The following is a 21441-nucleotide window of genomic DNA, read 5'->3' as shown; positions in this document are numbered from 1 at the left end:
CCAAATCCTGTGTTGGCAGGTTCCTGTGTCCGACCAATTTTGTGGTACCACGTGAGAGCTACAATTTTACCTCATCGAAAAATAGAATGAAACAAACGGATTATAATAGCTAAAATAAGCCTGTTGACGTATGTCTTGGTCGGCCTCACCTTAACCTGGCAGTTTTTGCAGTCCGACCAAATTTATAAAAAAAACATCAAAAATTTTTTATCGAAAAATCGTATGAAACTTGTATGGTACGATAGCTGCCTTTGAGGACAGTAAAAAAAAAGTGGTTGGTCAAATCCTGTGTTGGCAGGTTCCTGTGTCCGACCAATTTTGTGGTACCACGTGAGAGCTACAATTTACCTCATCGAAAAATAGAATGAAACAAACGGATTATAATAGCTAAAATAAGCCTGTTGACGTATGTCTTGGTCGGCCTCACCTTAACCTGGCAGTTTTTGCAGTCCGACCAAATTTATAAAAAAATCATCAAAAATTTTTTTATCGAAAAATCATATGAAACGTGTATGGTACGATAGCTGCCTTTGAGGACAGTAAAAAAAAACCGGGCAAGTGCGAGTCGGACTCGCGCACGAAGGGTTCCGTACCATAATGCAAAAAAAAAAAACAAAAAGAAAGCAAAAAAAAAACGGTCACCCATCCAAATACTGACCACTCCCGACGTTGCTTAACTTTGGTCAAAAATCACGTTTGTTGTATGGGAGCCCCATTTAAATCTTTATTTTATTCTGTTTTTAGTATTTGTTGTTATAGCGGCAAAAGAAATACATCATCTGTGAAAATTTCAACTGTCTAGCTATCACGGTTCGTGAGATACAGCCTGGTGACAGACGGACGGACGGACGGACGGACGGACGGACGGACGGACAGCGAAGTCTTAGTAATAGGGTCCCGTTTTACCCTTTGGGTACGGAACCCTAAAAAAGTGGTCGGCCAAATCCTGTGTTGGCAGGTTCCTGTGTCCGACCAATTTTGTGGTACCACGTGAGAGCTACAATTTACCTCATCGAAAAATAGAATGTAACAAACGGATTATAATACCTAAAATAAACCTGTTGACGTATGGCTTGGTCGGTCTCACCGTAGCCTGGCAGTTTTTGCAGTCCGACCAAATTTGTGGTACCACGTGACAGCTACAATTTACCTCATCGAAAATAGGATGAAAAAAAAAAACGGATTATAATAGCTAAAATAAACCTGTTGTCGTATGGCTTGTTACGGACGGCTTTCATAAATTCAATGTGGCAGTGTGCGGCAGAATCCACTTGCATCAAATTTGATGCAACACATTGTGGCTGGACATTAAGAGATGAAATGTATAAGATCAAATGGTTTGAAGGACACATAACGCCTTTGCGAGTCGAAGAAATAACAATAGATAAGTCGGAGTCTGGGGAAAGTTCGTCAGACTTCGACTCCGAAGATGATTATGATTAACAGTAATTATTAACAATAAAAGGGTTATTCCCACTAGTTACCACCAAGTTCTTATCAGTGGTAACTACTGGGAATTATTTTCCCACCTTTTACCACTGGTAACTACTGGGAAAAAAAATTCCTAGTAGTTACCACCAACTCGGTTTGGTGGTACCTACTGGGAATTTTTATTCCCAGTAATTACCACTGGTAAAAGGTGGGAATTTCTTTTCTACAAACCGAGCTTCGAAGGAGAAATGTTACAGTTGATGGAAAAAAGGCTGATTTGATGCAAAGATAATCACTTAATATATGTGAGGTTATCTTGTGTATTTTACCGTTTATTAAAATTTTGGAAGGCTCACGCGCAGTTTTTCCTCTTATATTACAAGTGTTCGATTGAAAACTAAGCTTTGGTGTATACCTGGATCACCTGCATGTACAAGAAGGCGTTTCATATACGCCCGCCCATCAGATACGTACACAAAGTCATGATGCGTATGGAATACAGCATGTGTGGCCAAGCCATTATGCCCTAAATTATGTACTACTTCGTTAAAACTTAGCTTACCTGTGTATTTACTCTTTCCAAAATATTTATCTTCCTTAAAATGCAGCCTACACAAACGGTCTTTGTCATTTGCCTTAGTTTTTGGTACTCAAAGCTTTTTCTTACCGATTTATGCATATCGGGTCCTTGGGAAAAAAGGGAGATTCTATAGGTATATTTCCACAATTTGTCGCACACTATTGCAGTATTGTGGAGAAAAAAAAACATACAACAGAATTGATAACCTCCTCCTTTGGTATTTGGAAGTCGGTTAAAAAAGGAGAATGTTTACAATTTATTGGAAACAATGTATGTGATTTGACAGTGACAGCAACTCCACTATGGAGGCGCCACCTGGCGTGATAAAATGTCAGTTATGCCTCCTCATTCTATCTGTAGTGGAAAAGTAGGATATACGATTCAAAACTTGTCAAAAATCGATGAAAACCTTTTTATTTTTGACATCTGTGAGACATCATCTCAACGTAAGTGTTACTCTGAAACCACGTCAGTAGTTAGAAAACGTTATTTAGATATTAGATAGATTTATGAATAAAATTTGAACTGAATGTTTTCTTTTTTTTTAAAGCCCTCTAAGACCTCCATGGACTCATTTACTTATGACTTTTTGCAGTTAGCATTATTAAGTTAAGTTCAAGCTGTGAAGAAACCATATTTTCAATATAGAAATTATTATTCTTTATAAATGTGGTCGGACTGCAAAAACTGCCTGGCTAAGGTGAGGCCGACCAAGACATACGTCAACAGGCTTATTTTAGCTATTATAATCCGTTTGTTTCATTCTATTTTTCGATGAGGTAAATTGTAGCTCTCACGTGGTACCACAAAATTGGTCGGACACAGGAACCTGCCAACACAGGATTTGGCCGACCACTTTTTTTTTACTGTCCTCAAAGGCAGCTATTGTACCATACAAGTTTCATACGATTTTGCGATAAAAATTTTTTGATGATTTTTGTATAAATTTGGTCGGACTGCAAAAACTGCCAGGTTAAGGTGAGGCCGACCAAAACATACGTCAACAGGCTTATTTTAGCTATTATAATCCGTTTGTTTCATTCTATTTTTCGATGAGGTAAATTGTAGCTCTCACGTGGTACCACAAAATTGGTCGGACACAGGAACCTGCCAACACAGGATTTGGCCGACCACTTTTTTTTTACTGTCCTCAAAGGCAGCTATCGTACCATACAAGTTTCATACGATTTTTCGATAAAAATTTTTTGATGTTTTTTTTATAAATTTGGTCGGACTGCAAAAACTGCCAGGTTAAGGTGAGGCCGACCAAGACATACGTCAACAGGCTTATTTTAGCTATTATAATCCGTTTGTTTCATTCTATTTTTCGATGAGGTAAAATTGTAGCTCTCACGTGGTACCACAAAATTGGTCGGACACAGGAACCTGCCAACACAGGATTTGGCCGGTCACTTTTTTTTTACTGTCCTCAAAGGCAGCCATCGTACCATACCAGTTTCATACGATTTTTCGATAAAAAAATTTTGATGATTTTTTTATAAATTTGGTCGGACTGCAAAAACTGCCAGGTTAAGGTGAGGCCGACCAAGACACACGTCAACAGGCTTATTTTAGCTATTATAATCCGTTTGTTTCATTCTATTTTTCGATGAGGTAAATTGTAGCTCTCACGTGACCCAATAAATCTGGTCGGACTGCAAAAACTGCCAGGCTAAGGTGAGGCCGACCAATTTTTTTTTACTGTCCTCAAGGTCAGGTATACTACCATACAAGTTTCATTCTATTTTTCGATGAGGTTTTTTTTGATGAATTTTTGTCCAACGTTTTTGCCATTTGTACAAAATCTGCCAGGTTAAGCCTAGGCCGACCAAGTGCGTTGGAAGCTACTAAATGTCAGGTACCTCTACAGGGTAGGTATATTCTATTTTTTGATGAGGTTTGTTTCATGCAGCCGGCCACCGGACTATTAATCCCAATTTAGTTTCTCTCGCCAGCTCTAGGTTTAAAAATTGCGTGAATATTTCCAGCGCCGTTTTACAGACCATTTGCGGCCATAATTGGATTTGGTTCACTTCAGGCCGCTAAACGAATATAACTGAGTTATTCGCGACGTAGTGAAAAGTCGGTCATAGAGTTAGGTGCAATTTAGCATACCTAGGTAAGCTCGCGAGTATGTTGCTAAACGTGCAGTTCCTGTACTGTACGGTCAGCAGCAGAAGATGCTAAGCGGTCGAGGTGTTCAAAATGATCTTGACCCTACTTTATTGTTAAGGGAATAAGAGCATGTCCAGGTAATTTTGAACACCTCGCCCGCTTAGCAACTTCTGCTCCTGACTGTACGTTGTTATATAAATAAGCATGTAGGAGCAGGACTACAGAGGCCGCCCGATTCGAACTTTAAGATACGTCAATTAATAGATCTAGAAACGATATGGATTCGATGTGTCAATGTCAAAACTGACGTTTTTGTTTGAAGAAATGTCACTTTTGACACTGACATATCTAACCCTTATCGTATCTAGCCGTAATATTTGACGTATCTTAAAGTTCGAATTGGGCAGCAATATCTATACTTGGTCAAGCAGATCTTGTCAGTAGAAAAAGGCGGCAAATTTGAAAAAAAGTAGGCGCGAAGGGATATCCTCCCATAGAAAATTTGAATTTCGCGCCTTTTTTTACTGCCAAGATTTGCTTGACCGTCTATATTTGATATCTAAACAATCGGCTCGATTCGGGAAATGAATTAGAGATTCACTAGATATGAAATAGTAAAGATATGTGACGTTCCACGGCAAAAGGTACCTTATGGCGACTTGCGCCGCGATTCGGGAAATGAATTAGAGATTCACTAGATATGAAATAGTAAAGATATATTATCTTTACTATATCGTATCTAGTTAATCTCTAATTCACTAAACGATCGGCTCGATTCGGGAAATGAATTAGAGATGCACTAGATATGAAATAGTAAAGATATATTATCTTTACTATATCGTATCTAGTTAATCTCTAATTCATTTCCCGAATCGCGCCGGATGTGATTTAATTATTATACGAGCGTGCATTTCACTCGTATTTGTCTGTACATGTATTGGCGCTAGCGGGACGCAGGGGCGAACGATAACAAAATGACATCATTTTATATCAAAATGTAAGTCTGAATTAGCCTCTAGTAGCAGAAGTTTATGAAAACTAAATCAACTGTGGCTAAACGGTTGGTGTTTAGTTAAGGATGACTCACGTTAGACCGGGCCGTGTCCGGGCCGGAGCTTCCGGCGCTTACTTTTCTATGACATGACAGGTGATCACGTGATGCTTTCCATATAAAACGATGCTCCGGAAGCTCCGGTCCGGACACGGCCCGGTCTAACGTGAGTCATCCTTTTTATTTGTGCAATCTAACATCTCTACTGTGCTCGCTCCCTCATGACTGAGAATCGTGGTCAACGGTGGATGTGGATACTCCACACCTGGTTTTTACGATCTGCCTCTAACGGTGCCTGTTCATCGCGTCTCTGACGAACGAGCAAAAGTTGGTTGAGGTAAGGGCCCCTTTTACTTGATCGCTCCATCTAGTTGGAGACCGTCCCTGGCCTCGTTTGCCCAATAACAACAATGATCAGCTTTTCAAGGCTTTCATCTCCTCCCTTATTATGTGGCCGAAGTAGGACAATATGCGCTGCTCTGGTGCAATCTAACATACTCGTAGGTAAACTTCCCGAGTTTGTAGTTGAACGTGCATTCTACGCTAGTCTATGCGATGCGATAGTTCTTGGTATAGCCACGTAAGCAACACTAGTAGAAGTTTAGGAAAATTCAATTAACTTTGGCCAAGTGGGTGGTGTTAAATTTGTGTGTTGTTTTCGATCGATGTACCTACCTACAGTAAATTATGAACGATAGAAGAATGTCAATTACAAAAAAATAAAACGCTGGTACCCAAAAAATACGTGTTGATATTTCTTTATGAGTTTTATATGTGATAAGTGGATTTTCTCACGACTTTTCAGGAGAATGATCCACGCCTAACATTCCCCCTGATTCTCAGTTGAGAGGAAGTTAAGAAAGCCATAATGCAATACGATCATTTCCAACCATTGTTTCCAACCCTAAAAATTGGCCTGATGACAGTAACAAAGAATCATGGAAATAATGGTTTCAAAGAAACGTATATGTTAATATAATTCTAAAATATGGCCCAATCTCAGTATAAACTGAAGGATTATTAATATATTCAATAAAATAAAAGTGCGAAATTCGCCACTCGGCCATTTTGACTGAAACACCAATCAGAGGCGACGTAAGAGTTGACGTCATCAATGCATGACATATTTCTTAGAGCAACATAGACAACCTCATTGACTGTAATCCATTACGTACTCGCCAAAGAGTTTGGAGGTTCAAAAAAAAAATTGTTTCGCCACTAAACATTTATTACGCCCAAAAAATATTATTACACAATAGAAAGTAAATATTTATTTGATATTATATAAATAAAATGCTAAATAATACGATATTTCCTCAAAAAACTTTTTTAATTATTTGGCTGAACGGAACTATCATTGCCATGTTGGTTGTCGTAACTAGAAAAAATTAAAAATTAAAAAGTAAATCCGGCGCTCGGTGATTTTCACTCAAAATTTACATGTATCTAAATAATTCATCTTAAATTGCAACCGTGTGAGAGTCTTTGTATAAAATGACTTATTGTGAACAATTTTTGTAATGTATTTATCATCCCTAATCGTAATATAATTATGGTGCTGAATTAAGAATATCATTCGGATTCAAGGGAAATTCGTAACTGTAAGTATGTAGGTAAGCAATGTCTACCACCATAATTTATGACGTCACAAATGGCGTGCGAGGCGTTTTCGCGCGAGGTTTAAACTGGCTATAATAAAATGCAATTATTAGGGCGAGCGAAGCGAGCCCTATCACTAATCGACGAACTATGCATTCTTGTGGTACACTTTACGGAAAAACTACTGCACTGTTAGGTTTGAAATTTAACATAGTAATTTAAATTCATGTCTAGATGTGTTATCAAACATAAAAATATCTTTTTATAAACCTAAAAAAATAAAATAAAGTAATAACACTTTGTATTACTACTAGCGCCATCTGTTGGCAAAATGATGAATTAACATTCGTGCTAATGTTAATTATTTCTTTCTTTAACAGATGGCGTTAGTAATAAATAAATAAGTAAATACACATGGACATTCTTATACAAATTGACTAAGTAAGAAGGCTTGTGTTGTGGGTATTCAGACAATACGATACCTATGTGGTGTTTTCAAGTTCAATAATGTCGATGGCGCTTACGCCATTAACAACGATGAATACCAAAGTGGGTACAATTTTGGATTCGACCCACCTCGCTTCACTTGGTTTGATTCCCATTTTAGCAATTAAGTTTTTGTGAATACCTACTAGAACAATCAATCTTGCTGTACTGCGGAGGTCAATTTACTCGTATGTTTTGTGACGCTGACGATGTGATGATCAGTCATGTTGTGTTAGCAAACTTAAATCGGGTATTTTCAGTTCGAGATACAGTTTTGGCGCCATTAATTTATTACGTAAGACGATTTTGGGGTGGAGGGGGGTAGAACATATCTTATTTTTTCTTACAAGGGGGTGGGAGGGGGTTTTCATAGTTCTTAAGTAAGATCACAAAGATGCGATATTTTTTTTTAATTTCTATGAAATTATGACGTTTAAAATAATACTTCCACACTCTACGCTATCAAACACGGTGCAGAGTTAGCTTAAACGAGCTCAAGTACCTTTGTACAGGTACAAATAAACATTCATAAAAATATTTTTTTGAAAATTAATTATATTGGTGGGAGGGGGACGGGGTCAGCCTATTCTTATTATTTCTTACATAGGGGAGGGAGGGGGTCAAAAGCTGGCAAAAATTGTCTTACGTAATTAATTAATGGCGCCTTTAGTGTTACTATTGCTTGGAACTACTAAAATTATAAATAAAGGTAAGCATAATTAATACAAACTTCAGTGACTTAAGGGGCCCACTGATTAACAGTCCGCCGGACGGTATCGGCCTGTCAGTTAGAACAAAATTTTGACAGTTCCGAACAACTGACAGGCCGATACCGTCCGGCGGACTGTTAATCAGTGGGCCCCTTTAGGGCCGATACAGACGGACTACAACCCGACTGCAACTTGTATGGGAACTGCACGCCAATCGAAACGTCGGCGTGCAGTTCAGCAAAATGACCCAGTACCCTGGCAGTACCTAGTGGAACTCAGGTTTGGTGTAACAATAAAGGCACATTATGGTTTGGTCATCCGACTCATCTTGATGAGCACTTAGGAGAGTAGTACCCAAGATAGAGCCGATGCCGAACCCTGGCAGTACCTAGTGGAGCTCGGGTTTGATGCAACATACATAGACGCACGCTGTTTTGGATATCCGACTCGTCATGATGATCACTGGGTAGATCAGTACTTTCAGTACCCAAGATAGCTGATGCTGAACCCTGACAGTGTCTAATGGAGCTCGGGTTTTATACAACATAGGCACACGCTGTTTTGGTCATGCAACTCGTCTTGATGAGAACTTAGGAAAGTAGTACCCAAGATAGAGCTGATGCTGAACCCTGGCTGTACCTAGTGGAACTCGATCAGGTTTGATGCAACATAGACACACGCTATTTTGGACATCCGACTCGTCATGATGAGCACTTGGGAGAACAGTACCCAAGATAGAACTCATGCTGAACCCTGGCAGTACCTAGTGGAACTCAGGTTTGTTGCAACATAGGCACACGCTGTTTTGGCCATCCGACTCGTCTTGATGAGCACTTAGGAGATTAATACCCAAGATAGAGCTGATGCTAAACCCTGGCTGTACCTAGTGGAACTCAGGTTTAGTGCAACATAGGCACACGCTGTTTTGGTCATCTGACACGTCTTAATGAGAACTTGGAAGAGCAGTACCCAAGAGAGAGCTGATGCTGGACCCTGGCTGTACCTAGTGGAACTGTGTGTGTTAGTTTATGTGCGGAGCAGCGTGATTACCGCCAGTAGGTGTCCAGACGGGATAGTTTTTCGATCAATTGTGTGGAGTGGACGCAAAAATAAATTCAAGAACATTGGCTCGCTGACCCAACATTATATAGGAAAGCCAGTTGGGTTCCTTACAAAAAGTACTGGGCGGCCGTGTAGGATGTAATAAGCACTTATGAAATTGTATATTACGTGTGGATGATATTGGCAATTTGATTTTGTCGTCTGGGCACGTTTTTAAAGGACAAAGTAAAAGCTGTAACAGACAGGCGTACCGGACAGCAACCGGTTCGGTACGTTAAAGTAGAAAACCTCCGCGAGCCCTTACAAAGCTCTGCTTTTTGCTAGTTTATGTGAAATCTTATGAGTATAGCTGAAATATTGTGTTTTTCGGAACCAATACAAGTGTACCGATAATATTAAAAGGGATTTCAAAATTTGTCATCAGGCCAATTACATATTTTTTCCTGTTCAACGTTAAAGTGTCGCAAAATACTTCAGATCTGCCAAATGTGCTACGAATTGTTATATTTAGTGCTACAGTCTGACAAAAAAGAGTAGTAATTAAAAAGTGGCAACACTGTATGTAGTGTTGTCCCGTTTTCTTAAATATATTGATTTGAAAGGGACGACACTACAGTATTGCCACTTTTTAACTGAATTTCTACTTTTTTTTGTCAGACTATAGTTGAAGGTACCTGAGCTCGACGTGGCCGTTCCGCAGCAGCAGCGCTAGGTAGTCCCCCGACAGGTCGTCGTGCTCGCCCGTGATGAGCAGCACGCCGCGCGCGCGCTCGGGCCGCACGCGCAGCCGCAGCCGCACGCGTTTGTATGCGCCGCGGAGCGCGCGCAACGCCAGCCACGAGTGGCCTGAGAAGCGCGGGGTTGTGATTTTTGTGTCTAAAAAAGAAAAACCATTTTAGTAGCTAAATCTCTATCGCAAAGATGATTTTTTATCGAGGATTATTGCATTAAGTTTCAAAACTCCATACGGAAATTAGAATAATGGCTAGCGACAATAAAACTGCAAAATCAGCATCTTACGGTCACGACGAAAAAATGGTCTCTCATTCATTCTGGTCAGTTATTTAGGAATCTAAATACATCATCTGACAACAGAAATCATCTGACAACAGTCTTCCCCGAAACTCGACCTATCCTAAATTTCTACTACAATTCTTGCTGAATATAATAACTATGCGAATTTACTCGTGTTTCCTTGAGATGCAAAAACATAATAATACCTACACCAAGTTATTTATAGCATTAAGTTAAATTTATATTCTCATTTTAAGTGAATAATGTATATTCTTATGAGAATAAATGTCTTAAACCATAATATGCAACCGACTATACACAGATTTAGAAAATGTTTTTCCATGATTAAGACAGTTCTCTCAAACAATATAATTTCGAGACTTTTGATGACACAAGTACCTAGTTATGTATTATAATTATTCCAATAAAAAAATATCTGTCAGTACGAGCATACGAGTTACTATTAAATCAGTCTCGCCTGCCAATGCCAAATTCAGTTATCTCAACTGAACCCAAAGGGTGACAATTGTACATTATATTTTCAGATTTAATATTGCATTAAAGTGCACTTAGCGCCAAATCGGATGACACGCCCTTTGATGGCGATAACACAATCCAGCACGTTAAGTGGAACGATTGGGGAGGGTGCTTCATTATGGTAAGGAGTGCTTATGCCATGAATGTACAGTCGGCAGAGTAAAGCACTTGACTATGGTGGAGGACTTTAACACTCAACATCACCTTATGAAACAAAGTCCCCCGCCGCGGCTGTCATGTTTGTGTGTATTTATGTTCGCGATAAACTCAAAAACTACTGAACGGATTTCATGCGGTTTTCACCTATTAATAGAGTGATTCATAAGGAATGTTTAGATGTAAGTATAATTTATTAAGGTTTCGTGTAACCCGTGCGAAGTCGGGGCGGGTTGCTAGTTCTACATAGATGAAGGTGACCCATAGATAGATTCAGCTATGAAAGTAGTGTCCGACCAGTTTCGGTTTTGGTTTCGGCATAAAAATCATGTTTCCGTCGAAAGTTCAGTTTTGGTCAAAAAACTGCCGAACCTTTCTGTAGTGTCCGACCGTAATTTCGGTTTTGGCATCAAAATCATGTTTCGACCCAAGTTCGGTTTGTAAAAAAGACAGTTATTATTCAAAAACTGAAGAGAAAGAAGCATTTTATCCACGAGAGTGGCAAAGTAAATTAATGCCAATTTTGTTTGCCACTCTCGTGTTGTTTCTTCCTGTTGGCTTATAGAATTGACTTATGAATGTTGATTTTGAATGATAATATACGAGTATAATAGCGTTTAGTTGGATTTGATTTGTTATGTGTAACAGTAAGTATTTTCCTCCCGTTGGTGTGGTGAAAATTTTCATGTTTCTGTGTGGCTCATAGTCTGTAGCCATAAATGCTGACTGTACACCACGCGTCACTTGAGACGCTTATGGCTTCCTGCTCTGTCACGCTCGCGCCCCGAGGGTGCGAATGCGAGGGTGCTGAAAAAGTTACGCGATGCGAATCGAAACACTGCGTAAATTAATCGAGCCCTGAAGATGTATCTGCTGGGAAGCAATCTACTTGACATCGGTAATCTAGTTTCAAAACGTGTTCTGAGCTGAGTTTTAGAGAAATGTCCTCTTCAACTTTTGGCGGCAATTTTAAATATCTGAATTTTTAAACCGAAATAAATAGTAGTGTGTCTACTTGAAATAGCACAATTAAAAATATTTTCATAGAAAGTAATTTAATTTGTTCTTAGAAATTCAAAATTTTACTACACTACGAAACAATTTTGTATGAAGATAAAAAGCCTAAATTATTGATTCGTTTCTGGAGGCGGATTCAACTTTTAACAATTGTTATAATACATACTTATTGATGTCATTAGGCATCTCAGGCGCATCAATAAGATTTCGCATTTCACACACACTAATCAGCGTGACCAATCTACTTTAAAGTTATTTTGCTTTTACTGAACTGTGACGCGGTGGCAAAGTTATGTTAAAGGGCATAGTTTTATACTTTTACGGTATCAAAACAAAATTAAAACCTTACCAAATTGTTAAATTAGAATCAGTAATTCCACGCTTTCGGTGCGCAGGAGTTCTACGAATGCTACGCCGTAGTCCGTAGGATAATTTTCCTGCTAAAGGCGGAAACTGTTCGTATATGCATGACGCAGCATATGTGTCACAGGCAATAAATCGTTTCAAAATGTTGATTGCACGTCACGCGTCACTTGAGATGCTTATGGCCTCCTGAATTGTCGCGCACCCCCCCCCCAATCGTACGAAAATAAGGGGCGCTGAAAATTTATGCGGAGCGAAACACTATACCTAAATTAATTGAAGTCAGAAGATATATCGTTTGGGGGGTTACACGTTGTTATTTGATAGCTCGTGACATCGCAAATCTTGTGAGAAATGGCCTCTGACGTAGGTAGGAAACTTGAGTTGACAGACTAAGCATCAGAAATTAAACGCACCTGCCAACACCTATATAAGGCTGATACCCTGTACCAAGGAGTAGTAGTATTCGTTTTACTACTTAATACATTACATATAGTTTGTCAAATGACTGTCTCATTTCAAACATAGACAGAGAGAATCACACTATCTTTGTCTTACACAAGTACTAGCACGCAAAATAAAAGGATGATTATAGTTTTTAGTGTTCCGTGCAAAACTTTGTTCACGGATCACTTCGGTCTTGTTTTATTTTTATTTACTGACAAATTTGGTTTGACCAACTATACCATTCTTCATTCTTTCTTCGCTTACCGTGTCCGTGCAATATACGGTAAGTATATTAAGATATAGCTCAAGGATATATTGAGGTAAGGTATTACAGCTCAAAGGTCCGATAGTTATGTAGATGCCACAAGTATCCCCTCTACGGATAGCGGGCCGTGGGGTCATTCCCTGAATTACTCACCTGCCCTTCTGATCGGGGGCCGATAACTGCCTCGGATTCTTTAGGTGTCGAATAGGGCACTACCCTCTAGCTGCGGCTCTCAAACTTTATTTAATGTAGGTATCTAAGCTCTGTTTGTATCCCAGATGCTAAAATGAAAAAAAAAAATAGCAATTTACTATTCAATTTACTTGGTTTTGTACCTACAGTTGGTCAAACCAATTTGTCAGTCAGTAAGAACCAGGCAAGAGATAGTGTAATTCTCTCTGTCTATGATTGAAATGAGACAGTCATTTGACAAAAGGTATATCGGTTTTTAAGTACATTGGGGCAATGGAACTGTCGTTTCAGTATCTGCATACAAAAAAAACTTTAGTGTTAAGTAGGTATTAAGATTTTAACTTGGAGAATATTAGAAACGTGCGTAAAGAAGCGTGATTAAAATAAAAAAAAAAACATCGGAACGATGGTTTTACGATCTCATCCACATGGAATTAAATAGTTTTAATACTTTTAATGCGTGTTTTAGAGAAAACCGAATTAATAATTCACGTGCACGTGTAATTATTAATCCAATGAATAATTTAATTTGACAGTACGTTTAAAAACATCCAACATATTTAATTCTGTAATCTAATTTCTTCTGACTAAATTGGTTTGGACTAGGAAAATAAGTCTCGCCTGAAATCGGTTTGGGCAAATCGAACTTTGAGAACCACAACCACAGCCATAATTTTATCGTGGATCTCAGATCGAGAGAAGTTTATAATTCGCCGTATGCCAGAGTTGGGTGTTGGGGTGACTTGCATCTTCGATTTGCATATTATTACATTTCTCCTTATGAATTTTCGGAATAAAGAAATATATAATAATAGAAAATCTTTAGTATTATTACTTCCCTTGTATAACATGACACGAAGCCAAGATGGATCATAATAGAATCCATTAAAGAGTGCAAAATAAAGTCAAATCACCTTTTAAGTATGATTGAATATCTACGTGAATGACAGGCAGGAATATGCCACGCATTACAATGAAATCACAATAAACAATAAATAAGGGTAAAATAATTCTAATTTAGAGTATTTAGACGCGAGTTCATAAAACCGATATAACAGTTTATTTTGAAACATAATTTCTAAAACCCTTTATATCTGCGGCAGCCCGGCTCAATAGCAAATTCAGACGCAAGTTATCCGCAACTTCCGGTCCCTCGGAAGTGGCTCCCGTAATGGCGGCCTGTACTTCCGGTCTAATAAAATCGAATCGGGAACATTGTTGTACGGATATGTTTATGTTTAGCCATTAGGGCAAGTTAGTGGCTGCGGTTATAAAGCTTCAGGCATTCTTTACCCATCCATACGTTGGGTATATCATAAATCTTATTTGCAGTAGAGCCGTGTTGAAAGTTCTACTGTCAATCAGTAAGGGAGTGAATGATTTAACTAATAAAAAAACTAATAATCAACCTCATGTGTAGGTATTATGTATATGTACCAACCTTGTTTGCACTTGGAGGGCGATAGCGGACAGGAGCAGCGCGCTCCATCGCAGGGAGCACAGTTGCAGTTTTCTACCGCCGCCGTCCATGGAGGCGCCACGGTTGCGTCCGGTACCTGTCATAATATAGTATAAAAATGTCATCACAGATGCAGAAAAATACCCGTAATGTTGGGAAAGTCTTATGAAACTTCTAACATTGCATATAGAGTTTTGCATTTTGGAAAGGGCTCTAGCTATTGAATATTCTTTACAGTTTTGTATCGCTTTTGCTTCTTTTTACGAAAACAATGAGGTCAACTAATGATGAATGTTTGATATATAAAGGGATATAAAATTTACTCATTCTATAAATAACAGCTGTCACTTACTTTTTGCTCCAAACTCGGCCCTTGCGTCGTCACACTTTGACTCGCCTCCAACAACCCATTCTTAATATTCTCATCGGCAATGATCGTCAAATCATTCCTACTAACCCCATCTTCTATCAAACTCTTTAGTCCATCAACTTCTTTCGTCCTCTCTGCTGTATACTTGTTACTTCTTCTTGTATCTTCTACAGGCGGCGTCGCTCTATCAATAGGTCTTAGTGTAGGTTTTACTCTATTCGTAATGGACGGGGCAACTTCTAGCTCGGCGGAGAAGGACACATCTTTTTGGTAAAGGACATCTTCTTCTGTGTCTAATAAGGTGTCTGAAGGTTTTGTTGAGTTTAACTCTGCAACAGAAGCCAAAAGTCAAAAATGTAATAAAGTTATATTAAAAAATTCACCGTTGTTACGTGTTGTGTCACACGCACAACTTGTGTGTATTGTTGTATTCGAAATGTTTTAAAACAAAGTTAAGGCGGTGTTTTCGATTACTTTTCTTCACGAAGCCGCACGCTCTAAATTTTAGTACGACCTCGGCGTCCGTTATGCCGCGCACTGGACGATGGCCGCGTCACGCCTCTTCCGTCCAGTCCGCGGCTTAACCACCACACTTGCGGCTCGGCCACGACATTGAGCGACTTGCGACGGCGGCAGAGATAACCATAGGTTGGAGCGAGACACAGCGACCGGATCTTTCGTTCCCACCTATGGTTGTCGCTGCCGCCGTCGCAAGTCGCTCAATGTCGCGGCCGAGCCGTAAAACATACCGTCGCTCTGACTAGCACCGAGGCTGAGTACAAAACTCACCGAGGCAACCGTAACCGTCTACGTGCAAGACGAAGCCGGGTGCGCAGCCGCACTCGAATGTGCCGTCGTGGAGCTCGCGGCAGAGCTGCTCGCACGGGCTGCCCGAGCCGCAGCGGCCTAGAACAAACACAATTATTAAGCATAGATAAAATATATATTGTCCGTTTCAAAGTACATATAAAACAAACAATTATGAACCTTATTCATAACCAAAGGCTTCGTAGCCTCCCGAAAGAAAAATAAAGCTCTGACGCAATAAGGTTGAAGTTTCGATTTTAATTCTTGTGTTGGGGACTTAGGAGGATATAGCCGGTCAAACAAGTTTGTCAGTAGCAAAAGGCGCGAATTCCAAATTTTCTATTGGACGATTATCCTTCGCGCCTACATTTTTTTAAATTAGCGGCTTTTCTACTGACGGAAATGGCTTGACAAACTGTAGTTAACAATTCTAACAAGACTTGCTCCGAGGGTGTAAAGGCATGCCAGGCTTGAGGCCTGGATTGACAAACTGAACTACTTACTACTATTTTTTATGATATAGTTGGAGACGAACGAGCAGACGAATCCCCCGATGTTAAGCAGTTACGACGGTAAAGGGGTTATTATTACCCTTTCTATTAATAGCTCCAAATTATTAATAGTAACCTTTAAATATCCGATAATAACGAGCAATTTAATAAGTGATCAAATTCGGCCACTTCATCCAACGATATTATTTAGAACAAGACAGTAAGGCTAGGCAATATCGTGATATTGTCAGGGATGGATATAATATGTTAAGTATTCTCGTTAATTCCAAGCTTGTAATTTTACTTTGAACTAATACAATGGGGGTTTTAAAGTGGCTAAGATTGTTTCGTGAAGATATTACGGTAAGCCACCAAGAGGCAATTATTTGTCCCAAAATCTAAGCTGGTTTCAAAATAAGACAAAACACCCTATTCGAACTTTGATATACGTCTAAATACGATATGGATTAGATATGTCAGTGACAAAAGTGACGTTTTTGTTTGAAGAAACGTCACATCATCTAATCCATATCGTAATATCTAGACGTAATATTTGACGTACCTATCATAGCTCGAATCGGGCCGTAAGTGTTTGTTTTATGAAATAAATTCCTTTATTGAAGTGTTCGACTCAATAGGTATACCTACAGTAATACTTTAGAAAAGAATAAAGACGAACAATAAAAAATAACGCAACATCTTCTGTGCCACCTTTCCTTTTTCAACGTGTGTCATTATCTCAAAAGAGCTGAAAATGTTGAAGAAACAACTTTGTAACGGCGCGAAGTTTCAGTGCTGTTCAAGAATTACGGGTAGAGTTTTAGTACGTTAGGGATAAAGGTGAATTTAGTGTGTCTTTGAGTTGACAGACGGTAATATGTGGTGGGAAATAAATTGTTCAGCGTGTAGTTAGGGCGGGTCGCTTATGTAAGTTGAGATCAATGAGAATGAGACTTTTTATTTATTATCTGCGTCGGAATTGAGCCTATAGTTAGACAGAGAGCTAGTCCTGGAAAATGGTACCTACATAATTATAATGAGAAAAACTTGATAGTGCCATAGCAAGGGCACTCTTTTTATTACCAGATTCAGACCTTTAGCAGCTGTTCATCGGTGAACGTAAGAACGATTGGCCAGTAATTTTACCTGGCTTGTCAGCCTGTCAATTTTTCGTTGCTTTCAATATCATATCTTTTGACGTCATAACGTCTTATAAATATATGTACACCGGTAGCATGCACGAAAAAGTGTCACGTTGTGTACAGATCTCCATGGTACCGTAGTGGACTGATCTCCATGGTAACGTTACGTAATGTAATGGCAAGTAATGGTAATGTTTTCTTATGACGTTATCACGCAAAATTATCGTCCGTAAACCGACTTTACAGACAACCATATTTTTTACTTTACAGGTATGTACAGTCAACAACAGAGCTATGAATACAGGCAAAGTGTCAAAAATATGTATACAGTACTTTATTGCCTGTACATTAAGGTCGTGTATACATATTTTTGGCACTTTGCCTGTATTCATAGCTCTGTTGTTGACTGTACCTACATGGTATTTGTAGCTCTTAGTCCATATTGAAGTAGATTGCAAATAACCTGAGGCCTATTTCACCGAGTTGACCATTGACACCTGAGACTGTCAATTTTCCTATACACTCCTGTCACGGCGTGAATTTTTACTTGTGGGGCCAGCATTGTACGGTTTGTCAATGTCAGGCGACAATCGTCAGCGTGGTGAAACAGGGGCCTGCTGTATGTCCTCGGTTCTATTTGAATCACTTTAATCAGAGGTAGCAGGTCGAAACGGGATGAAACACGTGCATATCGCGGCTTGCACGCTGCGTTCACTGGGGCGGACTTCAAAGGCACATTAAAACGTTCACGGGCGCTCAATGGTTTCACATCCAATAATAGTTTTACCCGGTACCACTGAACTCTTTTTGTAGTAATTGATGACTTCGTTTTATAAGCCCCGACAAATAAGCGCGAAACGCGAATAAAGAGTCTCGTCAAGGCTGTCCGCAGGCTCCGCTTGTTCCTTGTTCTCTTCTACAGAACTCCTAGTGTAAATTTCATTAGATAGCGTGACGACTGACGGTGATGAGCGTTCGCGTTTGCGTTATGTCTATTTTTGTATGGTATTTTGAACAGCGCGCCAAGCGGGACGTTTTAGAAACTCAAAATCCCATTCAAAATCACACGCACGCGTCACATCACGAAAATCGAATGACATTTACACTAGGTGAAATTCGGTGAGCAGCTTCGATTTTTCTTATGGGTTCAGTTATGGTGGAGGCATACTTATTCAGTTTTAATACTCTTAATCTATGCAAAAACAGACTCTACAGCTTATAGAGCCGCTAGTACCTAATGATGTGCTGTTGGAAAGTTTCTATAATTCTCTGCAACTTCTCATATTTTTGTATGTAGATTGAAATCTTCCATTCCCAAAATGGATGTCTTTTTTGTTTTGGAAATTTGCCTGAAACATCCGATAGCTTTTCCAACTTTCTTGACTTGCACAGAACACTAGTGACAATAGCAACAACTTACAATAATATGAAGTCATGAGATCATGTAAAATATGACACTTTTTCGACCCCCGCTTATAACAATTGATTGTAATAGCCGTTAAAAGCGCTCGGCTCGCGCCAGCATCAGCTCCTAATGGAATCAACGCGCTCGCTGGCCCGCACTCTCACGGGTGGGTAGCTCCATACGGCGCGCTATGGTATTCATACCTACATACGCCGTACATTTACCCCTATATTTCAGGATGATTAGTTTTTTTTCCTAAGAAAATCAACGATTGCGAAGCTTTATAGCATTATGGCCTTAAGTATAACATTTTTTTTGTTTTCTATAAAGTTTTACGTCAGTGGTTCTCAAACTTTTTTGGACAACGTACTATATGCGGTCTGTGGAACGCATTTAACGAACGAACTAAATTAGGTATTAATTTTATTGAGCTACGAGTTTTCTCATAAGTAAGTCTCACCACTTCGTCTGATATACGATGTATCGTGCTTGCCTGCCAGGCAGAGGAATTTTCGGACTCACAGCACATTTTGAATATAGTCTTGCAACTCTTGCCAGCTATTTTAGCAAACATTTTTTGTTAAATTCTACCATCGCCGTGAGCCCCATCTAAAATTAGATTATAACACAATACAATTTATTCCTCGCGAGCGCCATCTACGTTTAGTTTTTATCCGCCCCATTGCAAATAGTTTGACGAGGCATCCTTGCCCGTATAGACGGAGTAACGTAAGAATTCATTTTTGACTGTGATTGATTGATGAATTCACCATTACATGTATATATTATATGAAGCTAAGGCTACCAGTTAAACGGTAGCTCTCGGCTTTATACTGTCAAAAAATTATACTTACCACTAAACTAAACAACTAAACTGCAACATAAGGCCCTCAGCACTTACTCATCCTTTCCATTTTGAGAATTATTTTATTAGTTTTATTGTAATCAAATATTAAGAGAAAATTCAACAGTTAAGACTAGTTCTGTTAGCATGCAGATAGACACAAATAATCAAGTGCACAAACTATCGCTTTATTACTGTCGCGGTTGACATAGACAAGATAATCGCGATGAGATATACGATCTGTCAACATGTCTGCGTTTCTATTACTCTGTCACGTGGCGCCATCTTACTGAAAATTAATTGCCATTTCGTTCGGAGGTGGCCAACCTTCAGGTGTTTGCTACGAGAAGTAAAATGTCCAAAGTGGAAAATCAAAGCAACTACCTGTAGGTACAAAACTACTAATCTTGAAAACAGTTGCGTCCCTTACTATTGCTAAGGTGTTTTTACCGGTCAATGTTTTTATTTAAACTATCAGTAATTCCTCCCTTTTTTCTGACGAGTTTTTGAGTTTGGATAAAAGGTTTTATTTTTCATTATTTATTATTGGAGTTCGTATTTTTCATGAATTTCATGATTTAATTGATTTGTAATATAAATCGCATTCAATAAACCGCATTTAGGAAAAAAAATATGTAGGTATGTACCTACATCACAGTGGTTAGAGCCTCTACCATCAGTTTTAACATTGACATAACGCTCACGTCTACGTAATTTACTTTCTGTACATCTCTCTTGCACTATTGCTCGCATATGTGAGTACGAGCGAGATGCATAGAAAGTAAATTACGTAGACGTGAGCGTATATGTCAATGTCAAAACTGATGGTAGACGTACAGGTACCTACTCTAAATGAGATGAGCGCCACCGGTTCCCAAACTTTACATGTACTTATTAAGAATTTAAATTGCAATTAATTAAAAATAATACATAATGAAAAAAAAAAACAAATAAATACTAGTTAAAATATTATATTATGACGGTAGGTACTAATATTTATTGCATTATCTTCTCAATTGTAAATATAAACAATGTTCATACCCCTACTCATTTCACTTATTCATTGCTAAAGTAGGCATTCCCCACAAATAAAATATCAGCCTAGAATAAAAAAAACACCGATTGACCGATAAAATGGAGTTCCAGTCAAGCGCAAAGCATACTTGTGGCGAACACTGGCGCAAGCAATGAACCAATAAGCAAACCTCGCCAATGGAGCGGCTAGGGACGGGCCGGCAATTTACGGCTTTTTCTCTACGCCTTTTAAAACCTTTCCCGAACGCGATTTCGACCGAAAGAGTTTTTTGAATGCCTGCTTAGTAAAAAGTGTGGGTGAGTAATTGAATGAAGTCTATATGTTGCAGTTTGACGGATTTGGTTATTCCCATTAGTTTTCGCCAAAATGTTGGCATTGGTACAGCGCCAGCGTGAAGATGTATGTTTCTTCATCGAGATTGTAAAAAAATGTAGATATAAATAAAAAAATATCAATTAAGTACGTCACACGTTTAGGGGGGGAGAGGGGATAAGAAAATGTGACATTTTGTGATAAGGGGGAGGGGAGAGTCACCGTAGCCAAGATATCTGAAAAATACTTTTCTTGGATGCCTTTTATTAAAATATTATCTTTTAAATTGAATATGGGTACTTGAATCATCAGTACTAACTATTTTTATAAACGTTTATAAAATGTTGAATGTGGAATGTGGAAGCAAATTTAATAAATTACAATATAACGCTCTATGCAAAGTACAGTTATGAAAAGTTAAGGGCACTCCTCACTCAATATCCTTTATCCCAATATGCCTTTTATTAAAATATTATCTTTGAAATTGAATATGGGTACTTGAATCATCAGTACTGTAAACATTTAGGTATACAATTTTGAATGTGGAATG

At 38.9% G+C, this 21441-nt stretch overlaps 1 protein-coding gene and 1 long non-coding RNA gene across 3 annotated transcripts in view; both read right to left on the bottom strand.

Annotated features, from left to right (window-relative positions):
- LOC134802301 (pikachurin-like) overlaps positions 1 to 21441 on the bottom strand; it is a 161321-nt gene that overhangs the window by 60148 nt on the left and 79732 nt on the right. For both annotated transcript variants that reach the window (XM_063774887.1, XM_063774896.1), the window contains 4 exons: positions 15644 to 15760; positions 14837 to 15183; positions 14467 to 14581; positions 9709 to 9910 (listed from right to left, as the gene is read on the bottom strand). In XM_063774887.1, coding sequence (XP_063630957.1) covers positions 9709 to 9910; positions 14467 to 14581; positions 14837 to 15183; positions 15644 to 15760 — 781 coding nt within the window. The remainder of the gene's footprint in view (positions 1 to 9708; positions 9911 to 14466; positions 14582 to 14836; positions 15184 to 15643; positions 15761 to 21441) is intronic.
- Positions 1 to 21441, bottom strand: part of LOC134802929 (uncharacterized) — a 205425-nt gene that overhangs the window by 123753 nt on the left and 60231 nt on the right. The window lies entirely within an intron of this gene.

Source organism: Cydia splendana, chromosome 2 (genome assembly GCF_910591565.1).
Source record: "Cydia splendana chromosome 2, ilCydSple1.2, whole genome shotgun sequence".
NCBI classification, from domain to species: Eukaryota; Metazoa; Arthropoda; class Insecta; order Lepidoptera; family Tortricidae; genus Cydia; species Cydia splendana.
The sequence above is the reverse complement of the archived record's forward strand: the minus strand, read 5'-3'. Positions and strand labels throughout refer to the sequence as shown.